The sequence below is a fragment of the Molothrus ater genome, chromosome 11 (genome assembly GCF_012460135.2).
Source record: "Molothrus ater isolate BHLD 08-10-18 breed brown headed cowbird chromosome 11, BPBGC_Mater_1.1, whole genome shotgun sequence".
NCBI classification, from domain to species: domain Eukaryota; kingdom Metazoa; phylum Chordata; class Aves; order Passeriformes; family Icteridae; genus Molothrus; species Molothrus ater.
Genome location: NC_050488.2, coordinates 20,077,890 through 20,097,058, shown reverse-complemented (window position 1 = coordinate 20,097,058; position 19,169 = coordinate 20,077,890). Strand labels below are relative to the sequence as shown.

Here is a 19,169-nt window from a genome sequence, read left to right as displayed (position 1 = left end):
TCCACAATCTCTAAATTCCAGGGAGTTCTCCCCACAATATCCCAGATCCAGGGAGTTCCCCCACAATATCCCACATTCAGGGAGTTCTCCCCACAATATCCCAGACCCAGGGAGTTTTCCCCACAATATCCCAATTCCAGGGAGTTCCCCCCACAATACCCCAGACCCAGGGAGTTCCCCCACAATATCCCAGATTCAGGGAGTTCTCCCCACAATATCTCAATTCCAGGGAGTTCCCCCCACAATATCCCAGATTCAGGGAGTTCTTCCCACAATATCTCAATTCCAGGGAGTTCCCCCACAATATCCCAATTCCAGGGAGTTCCCCCCACAATATCCCAGATTCAGGGAGTTCCCCCCACAATATCCCAATTCCAGGGAGTTCTCCCCACAATATCCCAGTTCCAGGGAGTTCCCCCCACAATATCCCAATTCCAGGGAGTTCTCCCCACAATATCCCAGTTCCAGGGAGTTCCCCCCACAATATCCCAATTCCAGGGAGTTCTCCCCACAATATCCCAGATCCAGGGAGTTCTCCCCACAATATCCCAGATTCAGGGAGTTCTCCCCACAATATCCCAGATCCAGGGAGTTCCCCCACAATATCCCAGATTCAGGGAGTTTTCCCCACAATATCCCAGATTCAGGGAGTTCTCCCCACAATATCCCAGATCCAGGGAGTTCTCCCACAATATCCCAGATTCAGGGAGTTCTCCCCACAATATCCCAATTCCAGGGAGTTTTCCCCACAATATCCCAGTTCCAGGGAGTTCTTCCCACAATATCCCAGATTCAGGGAGTTCCCCCCACAATATCCCAGACCCAGGGAGTTCTCCCCACAATATCCCAATTCCAGGGAGTTTTGCCCACAATATCCCAGTTCCAGGGAGTTCTCCCCACAATATCCCAGATTCAGGGAGTTCTCCCCACAATATCTCAATTCCAGGGAGTTCCCCCACAATATCCCAGTTCCAGGGAGTTCCCCCCACAATACCCAATTCCAGGGAGTTCCCCCACAATATCCCAGATTCAGGGAGTTCCCCCACAATATCTCAATTCCAGGGAGTTCCCCCCACAATATCCCAATTCCAGGGAGTTCCCCCCACAATATCCCAGATTCAGGGAGTTCTCCCCACAATATCCCAGTTCCAGGGAGTTCTCCCCACAATATCCCAGTTCCAGGGAGTTCCCCCCACAATATCCCAATTCCAGGGAGTTCTCCCCACAATATCCCAGTTCCAGGGAGTTCCCCCCACAATATCCCAATTCCAGGGAGTTCTCCCCACAATATCCCAGTTCCAGGGAGTTCCCCCCACAATATCCCAATTCCAGGGAGTTCTCCCCACAATATCCCAGATCCAGGGAGTTCTCCCCACAATATCCCAGATTCAGGGAGTTCTCCCCACAATATCCCAGATCCAGGGAGTTCCCCCACAATATCCCAGATTCAGGGAGTTTTCCCCACAATATCCCAGATTCAGGGAGTTCTCCCCACAATATCCCAGATCCAGGGAGTTCTCCCACAATATCCCAGATTCAGGGAGTTCTCCCCACAATATCCCAATTCCAGGGAGTTTTCCCCACAATATCCCAGTTCCAGGGAGTTCTTCCCACAATATCCCAGATTCAGGGAGTTCCCCCCACAATATCCCAGACCCAGGGAGTTCTCCCCACAATATCCCAATTCCAGGGAGTTTTGCCCACAATATCCCAGTTCCAGGGAGTTCTCCCCACAATATCCCAGATTCAGGGAGTTCTCCCCACAATATCTCAATTCCAGGGAGTTCCCCCACAATATCCCAGTTCCAGGGAGTTCCCCCCACAATACCCAATTCCAGGGAGTTCCCCCACAATATCCCAGATTCAGGGAGTTCCCCCACAATATCTCAATTCCAGGGAGTTCCCCCCACAATATCCCAATTCCAGGGAGTTCCCCCCACAATATCCCAATTCCAGGGAGTTCTCCCATGGTCTCCACTGTCCCCAGGGCAGGGGGCACTGGGGCACTCCCAGTCTCACCAGTTGCTCCCCATGGAGACTGGGAACTCCTCCCTGGCCCCAGTAAATCCAGCCCTGATCACCAAGGCTGGGCTGGGGCTGCTCCCGAGCTCTCCTCCTCCACAGCCCTGCAAAATGCCAGGCAACAAAAACCTTTGGGGAAAAAAAAGGTGCTTTTCAGTTAAATGGTTCCAAAGCAGTGGCCTCTCATCAGTGTGGGCACAAACAAGGCTGAAGGGGCACACAGCAGCTCCAGGGAGCATTTATTGGTGCTTTCGGGTGGATAAAGCACACAGGAGGCGATCAGGGGCACAAACTCCCTCCCAAAAAGCAGTTCCAGGCCCGGATGAAGGTGACCATCTCCAGGAGTGAGAAGCGCCGTGTCCCTTTCCCTCTCGGCGATGCTGTGGGCAGTGCTAACCCCGCATTTCCTGCCTTTCCCAGCGCCGGGGCCAGCGCGGTTTCAGTGCCCAGCCAGAGGCCCGAGCCGCGGCACAAGGGAGGGCTCTGCTGGAGCCAGCCGGAGCTACAGCCTCACACGCCTCGGGCCTGCTCTGAGACCCGCCCGCTCCCGCGCATTTCACCCGAAAAAACGCAGTTTCCCATCACATTCTGGGATTTTAAATCCTGCATCACAAGGGATCTTACTCCACTCCAGTCTCCCAGGAAAGCAACAATGGCAGAATGGCTTTTTTGGAGATAATTTCTTAAATGTGGGCTGGAAAAGCTGCAAGAAAAGCACTCGGTCTCACCCAGAGCTGCTCAACCCTCTGGGAGCAGATGAGGCAGCAAGACAAGCTAAGGAATGACAGCAAACAGTGACTCCACTGCTAAATGTGCAGCCACAGGGATAAAACCATCAGAGCTGGGGTGCTTGCCCCAAAATCAGCATTTCAACCCCTTTACACTCACTTTGGAATTGACTCTTAGAAATCTGAATGCAGCAAAAGTAAAGCAAGGCAAAGATCTCATTATCCAAAAAACCCAGAGGAACTTTAAAACCACTGCAAAATCCCAATCACCAGTGTTCAACAAATATTTCCCAGGAATGTGGAGCTTGATCCAGACCCAGCAAATGTCCTGGCAGCCCCAACAGCCCCTGCACCAGCACTGCAAACCAGGAAACAGCACAGAGATAAAGCCAATCAGACAGAAAACAAATCCAGGAGGGAAAGGCAGCAAAGGAGAGACAATAAATCAAAGTGACGGTCAGACAGCTCATTTCCACATTGCTGTTCTCAAACCCAGCACGAGCTGTTTCCCAGGCTGGTTCTCCATGGGCTGGAGAGAGCCCAGCAAGGCTCCTGGTGCAGAATTCCAGGTTTTGCATGGACTGATTGGACAAAGGACTGGGAATCCCAGCAGGGAGGTCAGAACCTGCTCATGAGACCAGAACTGCCACACTTGAGTCCCCCACATCAATCCCTGCTCTCAGCTGCCCCGAAACCCTCATGGAGAGAAGGGGGAACAGGGGGCGAAGAAAGAGCCCTGTTGTTTTGGGGTGGGTTTATTCTCCTGCAGGAAGGATAAATGGGATTGTCCCAGCTCTAACCAGATGAAGTCCCGGTGTACAGAAGGTGCAGAGAGATCCCCTACAGGACAAACACACATCAGAGTAGTCAAACACACTATTTGTTTAATGGAGATTTGCAAAAGGCAAGCCAAGAGTTGAAAATTCAGGACATTTCATGAAAGCACATTTGGTCCTCTTCCAAGTTTCCTCAGTTAAATACTTCATGGATAAATAACAATTAAGCATACATGGCACTTTCAGTTCAGAAAACTTGATATTGCACATGATACCAAGAAATACAAGAGTCTATTTCAGCAAATGATTCCAGCACTGTTATCAGCTCCATTTTGATGCCATTGACTTGTACAAAAGCTCATTTTAGTGCACAACAGGTGCCCTGTCCTTACAGAGTAAAAACGTATCCAAGCAGTTTTAGAACAAAGAGGAAGAAAAGTTGGCTCCTGAAGGAACACAGAGTCTTTTACCAGCAGCTTCTGGGAGGATAAAGAGCATTCCTATGGAAAGATGACTGTCACATCACCTGGCAGCAGAAATCCCACACCAGTTCCCAAGGGAAGCTGACCATGTTTGCCTGGAAGGCTGCAATTCCCGTCCGGGCTGCTCTCATTCTCAGCCACCTTTCACTACCCCTGGCAATCACAAGGAAAACACGATGGCAAAGCAGTTGTGCAACTTCCTCACAGTCCTGGAATTCTCTCTGGAAAGCTCTGGGATGGATTCTGTGCACAGTGCTGGGACCCTGCCCTGGGTTCAGGAGTTCAGAGAGCACAATCACAGCAGAGTGGCCAGAGTCACACTCAGGGAGCTCACCTGGGAGTCAGGGACAAACCTGGAGCAGGAGAAGCCACCAGGACCCTTAGGGTGTGTCTGTCCTGTCCTTCCTGGTGTCCTGGCCATCCCCACACGCTGCCCACCCTGTGAGCTGACCCAGCCACTGCGGGATGCTGGGCTGGGCTCCCTCACCTCTGCTCACTGCAGGGCTGGCCAGGAGCAGCAGCTGAGAGCCCAGAGCTCTGCGTGGGCAGCAGTGCCCCTGCCATGCTCCTGCCCTCCTCACCCTGCCCTGGCAGCACTGCCTGAACCCCTGCCAGCACCTCTCTGCATCACACCACCTCCAACTCCTGTTTTCCCTTCAAACAGACAACTCAGACACTCCAGAAACACCTTTGGCAAAGCCAGTTTGACAGGAGCTGGAATCACCAGCTGCCTCAAACACCAAGGCAACCCATTCTATTGCAATATTTTAGAAATTTTAACCTATTTCCCTCTCCCCCCTCCAACCCTTCACCCCCTCAAACACACATAATAACACTAAGAAGACTTGATTATTTTTTTTTTTGCCTGAATATAAGATTCAACTATCATGGAATAGAAGATTCTACAACAAAGTCCCTGAGATGCATCTGCACATTAAAAGATTCCAACAATAACCTCTCCAGCACAAACTTCATATTTATTAGAAATGTTTTGAGTTGCAACACGTGGTTTATGAAAACCAATGTTGTTGTAAGAAGGTGAAAATACAGCAGATCAAGTTGCCCTCAATTTATGCCTCAATTTAAGTCATTAACCCAAAAATAACATTCTACTACTTCAACTGTAGTCAAAACTTAGAAGTATATAAACAACCACCAGAAAAAAAAACCCAACTTGGTATATTAAAATAGTTGTTTTGGCCTCAGTTTGTTGTCATCCCTCAAGCCCTTAACTGCCTTCTTCCTGAAAGTTCACAGATATTTTTCCAGTATCTTCACAAAAACTCCAAACATCTCTTTTTAAGTGACTTTAGGTTCCACTGTATTTTGCAACCAGCTCATCAGAAATACTTTTCTATCTTCCCAAGGAAGCTCAGTTTTCCCTGGTAGTGAAGAGAACTTAAGGCACTAACACATGAATCCTGTCAGGAATGTGAAATAGTTTGTTCTTCATGTACTGTGACACCAGTTCTTAGCAGCATCTCTCCTGAAAAGGCACTGAAAACTTGGCAAACGAGGAAACTTTGGGAACTTCTGCCTGAGTGGCTTTGCAATTCCCCCTTCCCTGCCCCCCTTCCCTTCCAAAAAGGCACCTGGATTGGTTTGATCACTGGTTTCTGCAGCCACAGGCTCCCACAGCCCTGCAGCTTCTATCAGCTGTGTCTGGGAGGGATGTCCCACTCTACCAGCAGCTCTTACACCACCAGCAGGGATCTTTCCAAGAGTACACAGAGCAGTTTTGTTTCAGCAAACCCAGTGGGTTCCTACCTGAGTAGACCTTTAGGTTGTGTATTGCTAGTCAGAAAAATTCAATAATTCAACTTGGTGTAAAAAATTGCACTTCCCCACTCCTTCCCCAAGCCCCGAGATCATTTCAAATTAAATAGCAGACCCTGCTCTAGAGGGACATTTGTAACACAGCTACAAGGAGGTAGCTAAGTGGCACAGGCCAATTTGCCTTCTTTTTCTTTTAAAATAAATTCAGCCTTCATTTGCAACAACATTTCTCATAGGAAGTCTTGAAACGAGAGCTGTTTGTTCAGGTGGCACGGGAGGTTACCCCAGCTCGGGGGACTGAGCTCCATCTCCTGGGTGTCCAGGGCTGACCACAGGCCCAGGGACACCTGGGGGACACCTGGGGGACACCTGGGGGAGCCAGCCTGTGCAGGGAGCAGCTGAAGGGGAGGAATGTCTGCAGAGGATGCCAAGCTCCTCCCAGGTTCCCCTGCAGAGTCCCTCAGATCAGTCCCACCATTCTGTCGATCTGTCTCATGTAGTTGCTCTTCAGGGGCAGCAGGTACCTCCTCTCATCAGGGACTCTGTTACACTGTTGAGAAAATTTACATCTTTTTAAAGACTCAGATCCAAACCCAAGCAAGCCATCCCCTCTGCAATCCTCTCAGATCCTCCCAGTACAGAAAACTGTACCCAATAACACTTTTTCCTCCAACTTTCCCTCGTTCTTTGCAGACTTGCAGCACAAACCCCATAAATGAGCAGCAAGTGTTTCCTCAGTGCAGGCTGCAGCTTCCAAACACACAGCACAGCTTGTTGTGCAACTGAGATTTCCTTCACTATGACAACTGTGAACGTTTAAAATAATGCTCTTTTCCTGGAGCTCTGTGGGGAGGAGGGAAGGAGCCACACCAGAACCTACCAGGAGATATTTTTTAAATTGTCCTTAACTGCTCTAGTGGCAGGTGTCCCTGCCCATGGGGCTGGAATGAGGTGATCTTTAAGGTCCTTTCAACTCCAGCATTCTGTGATTAAAACAGATCTGTTTTGGTTGGTGGTGGGCACTGGAGCCACAGCTCTGGGGCCAGTTGAGGCCTTGCTGAGAAAGGTCCCCTTTCCATCCCCCAAAACCACACTGACGAAGACAAAGCTGGGTTTGGATGACCCTCTGCTTCTCCCTTTGGCCCTGACAGCAACACTGGAGAGTTTTAAGGGCAAAGAAAAGGGGAAAGGAAAAATAATTGGAAGTAAATTAACAAAGAACAAAACAATTGCTGCAAAGCACTTCAAAGGGGACAGGTTTCACCTTCACCAGCATCCCACACATGATGCCATTTATGCTGCTGCTGCAAGTGCTTTTCAGGGGAGCTCCCTGGGCGTTTGACATTTCTAAAGGGAGCTCTCTACAGCAGCCCTGCCTGAGGCTCTGTGTGTCCTGGCTGCCCTCCCCAGGCCCAGGCAGGAGCAGCCTGGGTGTTGCTTACGTTGGAGCTGAAGTTGGCTGCCTTGAGCTCGGAGGCTTTGGCCTTGAGGCTGTCCTCCCCTGCAGGCAGGATGTCCTCCCACAGCGAGCTCCGGAACCGCTCGTCCACGGACACCACGTGGCCCTCAGTAGTGAACATGAACTTATTCCCAGACCTGTGCACTGGGTTCTCTTCATCAAACAGCTGAAGGAGAGATGGGAGACACAGGCACTGTACTACATCAGTAGTGAACATGAACTTCTTCCCAGATTTATGCACTGGGTTCTCTTCATCAACCAGCTGAGGGAGAAATGGCAGAGACAGGCATTGCAGGTGTGCCCCATCCTTCACCTCCCAGTAACAAGCAGTTTGGAACAGGTACTCACGCTTTGAAGGATCACACAAAAATACCTTTTAGTGCTAAATAATGCTGGAGCAAATGGAAATAAATAGTCTTAATGCAAGGGATTGATCTGAGCAGTTAGAAGAGGAGAGCAGAAGAAAAACTTCTCACACAACTAAAAGTGCCCTTATTTTTTTAAGCTGCTCTGTGAGGCATTTCTAGGCTGGCATCTACTCAGTCACAGATTTATTTGGTTTTCTGCACTAAAGGAGATTGAGAACAGGGGCTTAGGCAATGCCAGCCCAAATGCTTTCTCCTGTGAGTGCCAAAGCCCAGCAGGCAGAAAGCAGAGGCTGCCCCAGGCAGGAGGGCTGCAAGCAGCACTTAGCTGAGAGCAGAGCAGCAGCTCCCTCCAGCCCTGCTCCCTCTCCTTTCCAGCCTCTTCCCAGAGATCTGCAGCTCTCCAGGTGCAGGAACCACACCTGGGCAGCTGCCCCAGCTCAGAGAGTGAGTGAGGTCAAAGAAGAGGAGCTCAGCCTGAATCACCCCCATACACAAACCCCAGAGCTCAGCCTGAATCACCCCCATGCACAAACCCCAGAGCTCAGCCTCAATCACCCCCATACACAAACCCCAGAGCCCAGCCTGAATCACCCCCATGCACAAACCCCAGAGCTCAGCCTCAATCAATCACCCCCATACACAAACCCCAGAGCCCAGCCTCAATCAATCACCCCCATACACAAACCCCAGAGCTCAGCCTGAATCACCCCCATACACAAACCCCAGAGCCCAGCCTCAATCACCCCCATGCACAAACCCCAGAGCCCAGCCTCAATCACCCCCATACACAAACCCCAGAGCCCAGCCTGAATCACCCCCATGCACAAACCCCAGAGCCCAGCCTCAATCAATCACCCCCATGCACAAACCCCAGAGCCCAGCCTCAATCACCCCCATACACAAACCCCAGAGCCCAGCCTCAATCACCCTCATGCACAAACCCCAGAGCTCAGCCTGAATCACCCCCATGCACAAACCCCAGAGCCCAGCCTCAATCAATCACCCCCATACACAAACCCCAGAGCCCAGCCTGAATCACCCCCATACACAAACCCCAGAGCCCAGCCTGAATCACCCCCATACACAAACCCCAGAGCCCAGCCTCAATCACCCCCATGCACAAACCCCAGAGCCCAGCCTCAATCACCCCCATACACAAACCCCAGAGCCCAGCCTCAATCAATCACCCCCATACACAAACCCCAGAGCTCAGCCTGAATCACCCCCATACACAAACCCCAGAGCCCAGCCTCAATCACCCCCATACACAAACCCCAGAGCCCAGCAGGTTGTCATTAATGATACCCTCCCCCAACCCAATTAACAATTAACAATTAGTAACCTCCTGCCCCCTCCTGTGCCATTTTTGTGCAGTGCCTTGGCAGTGAGGAGCACACACGTACCAGGTACAAATATTTACAGGTTTCACTGAGGAAAAAGCTCTCCATTCGATCCTCCTTGGTCTTCTCCACCACGTGGTGCAACGTGGCATAGCCACACCTGCAACATTGGACAGGGTTTGGGTTCAGCTCCAGCTCTCCTGCTCTGTTATCCCCTCACTTCAGAGCATTCCAGCTGCCAGGGGGAAGCTCAAATGGATCAAGTGTGTTGTGCAACACTCACTGCTTATTGCTCTGTGATCACCTGAACCCCACTCACCAGCAATGTCTGACCTGGCCACTCATCACACCTTTGTCTAGAAAATGAGTCAATTAATAATAAGGAATAAAAATTCACTGTCTTCCCCCTGAGCCTTGCAAGAAGTTTAGCTCCTCAGTATTAAAGGATTCACTGCTGCTGTCTTGAACTGGAAGCTGATACCCAACAGCATCTGCCTTAGGGGCCATCCCTCAGTTAAGCTAAACACCAGGAGGTGAGAAATAATCTTGCAGGATCCCTAGGAAGAATCCCAACTACTGCTTTCAGCAGTTTTTAGCAGCTGATCATCAACAATGCATTTGGAAAGGCAGTGATAAAATTCCAAAGGTATAAAGTTGCCACTGGACTGTAATTTCATTTTCAGATGGGAAAGAAAGAAGTGCTCAAGAAATAAATCATCACTTGTGGCTTTCAAGGAGGGCTGGGTTTTCTGGTTTACCTACATGTGGCAGACTGGATTCTATACAATATTTGTATAATAAAATGTAGATATATAGCACTGAGAGAAGAAAAGAACATTGAAGACTGACTTTGCTTTTGTATATTTTTCCAAACTCTGCAGAATATCCATTCCCACATGAAGGTAAAACGGGTTCTTTGTGGCCTAAATAAGGAAGACAGACAAGAGTTAGAGTCAGCAATTTTGAAATCCTGTAAAAATAACACAACAAAGGCCTATTGGTACCAGAGTCTTGTGTATCACAGCAAACTTATCTTTATGGGAGCATGACTTGGATTAGCCAGTGCAAACTTCTCACATTTGCTTTAGAGCAAATCCTAGAAAACCTGCAGTAAATCCAAACTCTCTGATCCCTTCCTTGGAGGCAGACAGTTATTTTAGTTTATTGTATCTGTGCCTGGGCAGTATTGCAAGGAGAGCTCTTATATTTACTTCAACAATTTTGGTTGAGCAGTCACAGGTCTCTGCCTTATAAAAATCTGCCAGCAGCTTTTAGAAAAGGTTGTTTAGTGTTGTTTTTGCCTGCCTTATAAAAAAGGCTGTTTTTGAAGCAAACAGCAGAGCAACAACATTGCACAACACTGCAGTGCCTGCCCAGAGACTCCACAGGACAAGAGGCAGCTCCAGGGCTGCCAAAATTCAGCTGGCCAGAGGTCAGGGGGATAAAGTGACTTTCTGAACAAAAGCTTTTTGGCCCAGCCATGATGTGCAGCTCAGGGAAGGCAGATACCTGATACAGAAGATAGGTGGACTCCACCAGCTCTGGCCTCAGTGGGTAGAAGGGAACATCTGGGGCCTGCAGCTGCCAGTTGTACCTCTCTGGGAGAGCCCCATAGCGTTTCCAGATGGCATAATAGAAGGCATGGAGGCAAATGGCATCTTCCACATCTCCTATCAGCACCTGGGCACCAGAGCAGCCAGAGATACACACATTTAGTGCTGCAGGCCAGCAAAGATGAGAATGTGGCACCTAAAACAACTCTTCTCCCGTAAAACACTCAGAAAACAACCCCCCAAAAGTACTAATGTATTCATTCTTTGCAGTAGAAGCTCTAGCAGAGCCTCACAGCACAGAACACAAATGCTGAGGCTGAAAGAGGGCAGCTGAAAGTCTCAGGTCTAGCAGAGAGCAGGCCAGGCCTCCCCACATGGCTGTGTTACTGCAGGGCTGAACTGAACTCTGCAAAGCTCAGGTGGGAGCTCAGCTCAGGACTCAGACTCACGCCCAGCCCAGGATCAGGAAAGCTCACCTGCAGGCCAGGGAAGAAGGCCTGAAGAGAGTCAATCCAGGTGTTCATCAGCTGGCCCGTGTACATGTTGACGTTGACGTAGAGGGGAGGGTCCCCTTCTCCTTCATTGCAGGCCTCCCTGCTGCAGGGAACAATGCAGGAACAATGCAGGAGCAATGCAGGGACAATGCAGGAGCAATGCAGGGAACAATGCAGGGAACAATGCAGGAACCATGCAGGGAGCAATGCAGGAACCATGCAGGGAGCAATGCAGGAACAATGCAGGGAGCAATGCAGGAACAATGCAGGGACAATGCAGGGAACGATGCAGGGACAATGCTGGGACAATGCAGGGAGCAATGCAGGGAGCAATGCAGGGAGCAATGCAGGGAGCAATGCAGGGAACACTGCAGGGACAATGCAGGGAACACTGCAGGGAGCAATGCAGGGAGCAATGCAGGGAGCAATGCAGGGAGCAATGCCGGGAACAATGCAGGGAGCAATGCAGGGAGCAATGCAGGGAGCAATGCAGGGACAATGCAGGAACAATGCAGGGAACAATGCAGGGAACAATGCAGGGAGCAATGCAGGGAGCAATGCCGGGAACAATGCAGGGAGCAATGCTGGGACAATGCACGGAGCAATGCAGGGAGCAATGAAGGGAGCAATGCAGGGAGCAATGCGGCAGCAATGCAGGAGCAATGCAGGAGCAATGCAGGGCAGTGCCTCTGCCTGGGCAGCACACAGCACACTGCCACAGCTCAGGCAGGCACTGCTCTGCTCTGCTGGGCTCCTTGTGACAGGAACCCAAACACTGTCATGCTCTAGAGGAGGTAATTCATATAGGGATGTTAATTCATACAGGGATCATGTCTTAGAGCTCTGCCAGCAGAATTTCTACCAAAAGTCATGCTAGGCAAGATGAGGCTTTCAGAAGAACAAAGCAGCCAATTTAATACGTTTCTTTTGCAGTGCCAGACTTTTCTCAGCCTTTATGTTTATAAATGGGACAGGAAGCAGTTTGGCTTCTCTGCACCCCATCAGGTGCAAGGAATGAGGAGACTACCATGGAAAGGAGATTTTGCTTCTTACAGTAAAAAGGGGAACAGATTTTCTAGAGCCTGACACAAAGCACTACAAACAGATGTTTCAGATCCTGCTGGAGGATTCACTGCTCAAGGAATTGATGCTGACATTAATCACATACCCTCTCCTCAAGTGGTTCTGAATGTTCTGATAAGCAGAGTTGAACATGTCCAGGTCTTCCTTTTCCCCAAAGAGGATGTAAGACTTCAGCAGGTACTCATAGAACGAATCTGACCCTGCTCCCAGTCCACTCTGCTTTCCAACCCAGTGACCAGTCTGGATATTCACAACATTTCCTTTCAGAACAAACAACAAGTTTAGTCTGAGGATGCTGAGCATATCAGAGAGACACAATCCAGTCAAGACTTGGGAATATCACAGGTTCAGAAATTCCCAAGGAGGAAGAATCAAAGATTAACATCAGATGAAGTGTTACAGTGGTGGATTCATCTGAGGACCCGCACACATGCAGTTATTTTAAGTACTTTGAGTCATCTGCCAATCTGAATTATATTAATGGGGACACAAATCAGGGCCTTCAGTTCCATTCCCCAGTTTTGTGAAAAATTTGAGTTGAAAATCTGTGCCCTAAGGAATCTTTCAGAGACTCCATTTTTCTTGGAAAACCCCAATGTGCCATTAGTTCAACACAAGCCCTGGGTACACAAGGAGAACGTGACTGAACAGCTACAGGGGGAGCAGAAGGACAAAGGTGAGGACACATGAGGACAAAGCAGCAGCCAGACTTTACCTAGCAGTCCAGTGTGATTGCTCCTGAGGCTCCACAGGGCCTTCACAGCTCTCCTGGCCACCCACTCGAAGGTGGAATCTCCAAGCAGCCTGCTGAGGATCCCAAACTCCACCAGCAAGGACCCAGCTCCTGCTGTGCAGGTCTCGTTGTGGCTGTCTGGAGGAACCCCCTTCTTCAGGTTCACCTGTGGACAGGGACAGGCAGGCTGCACTCACAGCTGTGCCCACAGCTGCACCCTCACCTTTAGGACAAGCCTTTCTTGTAGTTGGTGCACAATGTGCAGCATGGAACGTGCACAGAGACACAAAACCAGCACTCTTGGAAAGCTTTCCTGTAGAATTCCTGACATTCTTCTTCCAGCTTTCCAACACCATGCCTAAAGTGGGCAAGCCTCATTTTTCTCTTATACTTGCTAACCCTTGCAAACTTCACTTTTTCATGCCTTCTACTAAACATTCAGGCTTTTCCTTCTTTGCTGCACCTCAGTTTGTGCTGGTGAAACCAAGAGCTTCCTCAGTGGATGCTCCTCCTCTTCCCCATGGGACACAGTGCTGAAGGGAAGTTACAGCTCCCTCAGCTGCTTTACCAGGCCCTGAACAGAAGAGGAAATTCCCATTTCTACAGGGGGAAAAGCAGTGCTGCTGTCTCCAGAAATTAAGAGCAGCCAGGCAAGTGCTAATTATAGTTTTGCAGTTTAGGATTGTTCCAGTAGTAGGGACATCCTCCTCCTTGCCAACTGCATCTGCTTAAAACAAGAGGCTGCAGCATCCAAGAATCCCAGAGTATTGAGAACCCATTGAGCAGTCCTCAGGAAAATTACAAATTCCAAGCTCAGTATGGTAAATACTTCTGAAGAGTTTTATGCTAATATAATTGTTTTAGTAGCAAGTCACCAATAGAGTCACTTTCCTCCTCTTTGCCTTCACAGTACTCCTTGTTACTGACAGTATTGTTTGCTGCTGTGTGACACAGGGCAGGGAATGCTCCACCAACCAGCAAGGAACAAATGACTCCTGACCCACAGGGAACAATAAACACAGTGAAAATCAGCCCAGGGAAAACATTTACTAGACAGAAGGAGCAACTTGTACCATCCACATCACCACAACTCAGGGCAGTTTTCCCTGTGTCACTTCAGAATAACTTAGAGCAGGCTCAATACCCCAAGTGCACAGAAAAGGGCACAAAATTTAAGTTGCAGGACAGGTGAAACTCTGCTTTGAGCCGGTTCCCCCAGCGCTGCTGTGTCACTCACCCGAGGATAGGGAATGCCAGTTTTGGTGTTCTCAAAGGCTGGCAGCAGCCTCACTGCCAGGTCATGAGCCAAGTGCAGCAGCTCATTGTCATAATCCTTAATGGTCATGTCACCAAAGGGCTGCTTGGTGTCTGTAATGATGATGTGGGCAGACAGCAGGCTTCCCAAAACCCTGTGGGGAAAGGAAAACTCAGGTTTTCAGTCTGTTCTGAAGCTCATTCTTCACCTAAACACCTTACTGCTGTCATGTCTGACAGAATTATTACTTTGTGCTCCTTACAGGCACTACACAAAATGACCTGGTTCTCCCCCAGCAGTAGTGAACACATGCAGAAGTCATGCTGCTGTCAGCCACAGTTCCAAAACCTGGTTCTGCAACATTTACCTAACCCAGGAGTTCTTGTAACAAATCTCTTTAGGAGTGAAGACCTCCTTGTCCCTGCAAATGGCAGGAAGGGTGTTACATAAACTTAGTACTCACAAAAAAGAAAGCCTAGCCAAGTGAAGCAGGAATAAACACTGCTGGAGGCACTCAGAAAACAAAAGCCTTTAAAAATCAGACAGTATCTAAACCCATTTCCAACAAAGAAGAGTCTTTTTCTTCTAAAATGAAAGTGAAAATGAGCAGAAGTCCATGAACCAAAAACAGAGCAGGAAAAAGCTGTCCCAGGGCTGTTTGCTGATCAGACCACAGATCTGAGTCTCTGCTGCAAGCAGAGTCTGCAAGCACTGAGCCAACCACTGCCTCACTGCTCCAGGTCACACGGGACTGATTAAAATTGTTTCCTATATGAAAGGATGGAATATTTTCATAGGAGATTAAGCAACAGCTTACTTGAGGAACCATTTAGGGAATAAAGCCTGCCAAAGACCTCCTAATCAATGATTTCACTGTGAATTACACACACCAAGTCTTTAACCTTTAAAGACAGAAACTCAGCACCACATACCTGATTGTTGCCTCAAAAACTTGGACTGTTGAGTCTTTGTCAAATGAAACTGTGTCAATCACCAACTTCACTGCCTTCTGGAATTCTGAGGAGTTTCCCATTACCTGTTACAGAAAAACAAAGCTAGTTTGTACAATTGTTGTTTCAGAAGAGGGCTGGGGAAGAGTTCACATTTTAGCCCAGCAATCAGATTTAGCAACTGAGTATTCAAACTGCCTGAACTATCAGTTCAAGAGTTAAGCTCAGTTTAAAACATAACATAGCTTGCAGAACAATGATGCTTGATTGAATGTTTATTTGACCAAAGGCCAGTCCAACCTTTCAGGTTCCCAACCCAGCACTGCACACTCAGGAGTTCCCCTGTGCCTGCTTCCCACAGGTCTAACCCAGGACGTGATTTCCACTGCATCCAGAGACAGATATAAGTTCAGTCTGAGCTTTGGGGAGCAGGAATGTGGAAGGAAAACACAGGTTCCTGCTTGCCTGAGCTCATGAAAAGGCTGGGACATACCTACATTTCTAACCAAAGCACCAGGTGCCAGCTGTCCCCATTACCCAGACCCAGTGGGGAAACATCATATGTTGGTCTGAGCAATGAGGAGCAGAACAGGCTTGCCCCATGCAGCAGCTTCTGAAACACACAAGATTTAGCAACCAGAACCTTTACATTTGAGAAAAGAAATTAAGCACGGCCCCACTGTTGACGGAGGACAGGAAGGCACCGTTACCAGGCACGTAGCACAGATCCCAAACTTCTCTCCCAGTAAAACCCAACATTTCCCTCACTTCTGCTTTCAGTTCTGCTCAAGCAGGTCCTAACAAATGCTGCAGCCCAGGGTGGAATGGGAAGGGTTTTATATCCACGAGAGCCAGAGGACATACACATGCCCGTGGCTCCTGCACATCAGTGAGCCCTGACACTCCAGAAGGCACAAAACCTGCCCTGGCTGCACAGATGAGAACAGTGAAACCTGCTGGGCTCTCTGAAAATGCCCAGCTCTTCCTCAGGACCCCATACCCTGGCACTAACACAGAAATGAGCTGCTCCTCACATTATCTTCCAGTTTTATCAGAAATGCAGGTGAGAAGCAGCTTTACAGGTTTTCCCCTCCTTCCTTTTACCACTTCACACAGACCTGTGTGTCAGTCAGGCCCTCTCTGCCAAGTGAAACACCAGAGCTCTTCCAGCCATTGTGCACACAATGAACCCTCCTCCTGATGGACCTCTCAGCAACTCACAGCAGTTCCAGCTCAAATCCACCCGCCCTGGGCATATCCCAAAGAGATCTCGTCTGAAACTTGGGGAGGAGCTCCAAAATTTCCTCCGTCTCTTCTGGAAATCTCTGCTGCCATCTTCAACTACTCTCATTCTGTTACCCCCACGTGACATTGCTGGTTTATGATCCAGCTGTTAGCTCATGATCCAGCTGCTAGCTCATGATCCAGCTGTTGGCACCACCATGGGGAGCTGCCCCAGCCAGGGCAGTGTCCCAGGGTGGCCAGGGCAGTCCCTGGAGTGGCCAGGGCAGTGTCCCCACAGCGAGGACTCACCGCCAGCGTGTCCAGCGCATCGATCAGCGTCAGGGAGTAGTTCCCCAGCACATCATTGATGTTCAGGTTGGAGCTGGAAGAGCAGAATCACAGAATTGTTAAGGTCGGAAGAGATCCGTGCAGATCATCCAGTCCAAGCCCCTGTGCAGGCAGGGTCACCTGGAGCAGGTGACACAGGAACTATCCAGGTAGGTTTGGAATGTCTCCAAAGGGGGAGACACGACTCCTTGGGCACCTGTCCCACAGCTCTGCCCCACTATGGAAAGTTCATTTCAGTACCTGAAAGGAGACTACAAGAAATACAGAGAGGGACTGGAGTGACAGGACAAGAGGAAATGGCTTCCAGCTTAAGGGGAATACGTTTATACCAGATATTAACAGGAAATTGTTCCCTGGGAGGGTGGGCAGGCCCTGGCACAGGTGCCCAGAGCAGCTGTGGCTGTCCCTGGATCCCTGGCAGTGCCCAGGGCTAGGTTAGACAGAGCTTGGGACACCCTGGGACAGTGGGAGGTGTCCCTGCCATGGCAGGGGTGGCACTGGGTGGGCTTTAAGAGGTTCCTTCCACCCAAACCATTCCACGATTCATACAGAGATGGACCTTGCTTACAGCCATTTAGTATTTTAGCTTATAGCCATTACCAACTGTCCCGTGGCTGGGCCCAGCCTGGCCCCAGGGAGGCACACACGGAGCGATGCCCACCCCGCAGGGCCCCAGCAGCCGTTCCCCAGCACACATTGACTAACCCGGGCCCCAGCAGCCGTTCATTAACCGGACCCCCCAGCAGCCGTTCATTAACCCGTCCCCTCAGCAGCCGTTCATTAACCCGTCCCCTCAGCAGCCGTTCATTAACCCGTCCCCTCAGCAGCCGTTCATTAACCCGTCCCCTCAGCAGCCGTTCATTAACCCGACCCCCCAGCAGCCGTTCATTAACCCGTCCCCTCAGCAGCCGTTCCCCCAGAGCCGTTCCCCACTCCCGGCCGCACTCACGGGTCGCGGCGGTCGGGCCCGCGGCCGCGGCAGTGCAGCGGGTCGAGCTCGTCGCGGGGGAAGGCGTGCTCCATGTAGCTGTCGTAGCCGAACACGAACATGCCCCGGGCCGCGTCCCGCAGCCGCGCCCGCAGCTGCGGCGGGAAGGCGCCGCTGTAGCGCCGCTCGTACTCATCGCCGCCCGCCGCCGCGCCCCACAGCCGGGCCCCGCGGCCCGCAGCGCCCGCGGGCGGGCCGGGCAGGGCTGGCGGCCGCGGGCCGGGGCAGGGCAGGCGCGGGTGCAGGCAGAGCCCGCGGGCCAGCGCGGGCAGCAGCGCCAGCAGCGCCTGCAGCCCGAGCCGCAGCAGCAGCAGCCCCAGCACCACCGACCGCCATCGCATGGCCGCCCGCGCATAGCGCAGCGGCGCCGCCCGCGCCGCGCCGCGGCCCCTTTAAGAGCGGAAGGGAAACAAGGGTTGGGAGCGGCGCAACGCCCGCCCACTCTGCGCTGCTATTGGTGGAGCTGGCGCGGAGGCGGAACCGACCTCCGACCATTGGGCACGCGGTGTGTCAGTCAAAGGCACCGCCCGGCGGCGTTAAAGGGGCGGGGCAGTGCGGGGCTGTCGTGGCACGGCCGGCGCAGGGTCAGGGCGGGGCCGGCAGCGGCGCGGCCTCCCCGGACAGGCCCGGGCCATGAGCCCTGCTCGGCGCCGGGCCCTGCCCTGCCCTGCGGGCACTGCTGCGCCACAGCGCTCCCGGAAAGGCCCCGGGGTGTCGGTGACAGCGGCTGGGCAGCAGCAGGAATTTCTCCACGGAAAGGTGCTCAGGAATTGGCACTGCCCAGGGAGCTCTGCAGTGCCCATCCCTGCAGGTGTCCCAGGAATTCCTGGAGGTGGCACTCAGAGCTCAGGGCTGGGGACAAGGTGGGGATGGGCGCAGCTGGCACTGCCTGGGCTGGGAGGGCTGTGCCAGCCTCAGTGATTCCGGCATTCCGTGACCGCGGCTCCTGCAGCCGGCTCGGAGCCCCTCGGGCCTGCCCTGAAGCACAGAGCGCGGCAGGGAAGGAGCCGGAGGGGCAAGAGCCGCGTTCCCGGGAACTGCGGTGGGAGGAAGCCAAGCCACGCTCCCGGGCCAGGATCCTGGAGGAGACGGACACAGGGATTTCCATCCCGCAGTGCCAGCAGTGACTGGACGATACACGGCGAGCAGAGCTCACACCAGGCGTGACCGCAGCACTGGTGGCCCCTGACACTGGCTCAGGGACAGAGCTGCAGAAAAAGAGCTGACAGATGCCAGGTGTGGATGTGGATGTGAGTGAACACACTCCGGCAGTACTGGTAAAACCAAACCTCTTGAAGATAAGCAAAAGAACAGAAAGAAACCACAGCCAGGGGAGGAAACCCAGCTCCAAGCTACCCCGGCAACCTCAGCAGCATCCGAGTCACTGGCTGTGAACTGGTCACTTGTCACCGAGCTGAGCTGTCCTTCCACGCTGGTGCTGCATCCTTTTACCAAAGTGCCTGGGGTTTGTTACAAGGAAATGGAACAGAACATGAAAAATGCCTGCACAAGAAAAAAAATAAAGGACTATTATGCACAGACAGACAAGCAGACAATAATGATCTGTCTTCAGCCTGTATTGGAGAGTAG

The 19,169-nt window shown here is 51.3% G+C and overlaps 1 protein-coding gene across 2 annotated transcripts; it reads right to left on the bottom strand.

Annotated features, from left to right (window-relative positions):
* Positions 1 to 3,614: 3,614 nt before the first annotated feature.
* Positions 3,615 to 17,920, bottom strand: LOC118700323 (ER degradation-enhancing alpha-mannosidase-like protein 1). Of its 2 annotated transcripts, none has more exons than XM_036404736.2 (12): positions 17,541 to 17,920; positions 16,553 to 16,625; positions 15,002 to 15,105; positions 14,052 to 14,223; positions 12,797 to 12,980; positions 12,167 to 12,341; positions 10,981 to 11,101; positions 10,461 to 10,631; positions 9,801 to 9,874; positions 9,015 to 9,111; positions 7,227 to 7,409; positions 3,615 to 6,334 (listed from the first exon to the last, which is right to left on the bottom strand). In XM_036404736.2, the coding sequence occupies exons 1-12, from the start codon at positions 17,918 to 17,920 to the stop codon at positions 6,245 to 6,247; spliced, it is 1,824 nt and encodes a 607-aa protein (XP_036260629.1). In that variant the 3' UTR covers positions 3,615 to 6,244. The 2 variants fall into 2 exon arrangements, with proteins under 2 accessions (XP_036260629.1, XP_036260630.1); XM_036404737.2 differs by having other exon boundaries at positions 10,981 to 11,098.
* Positions 17,921 to 19,169: the final 1,249 nt, after the last annotated feature.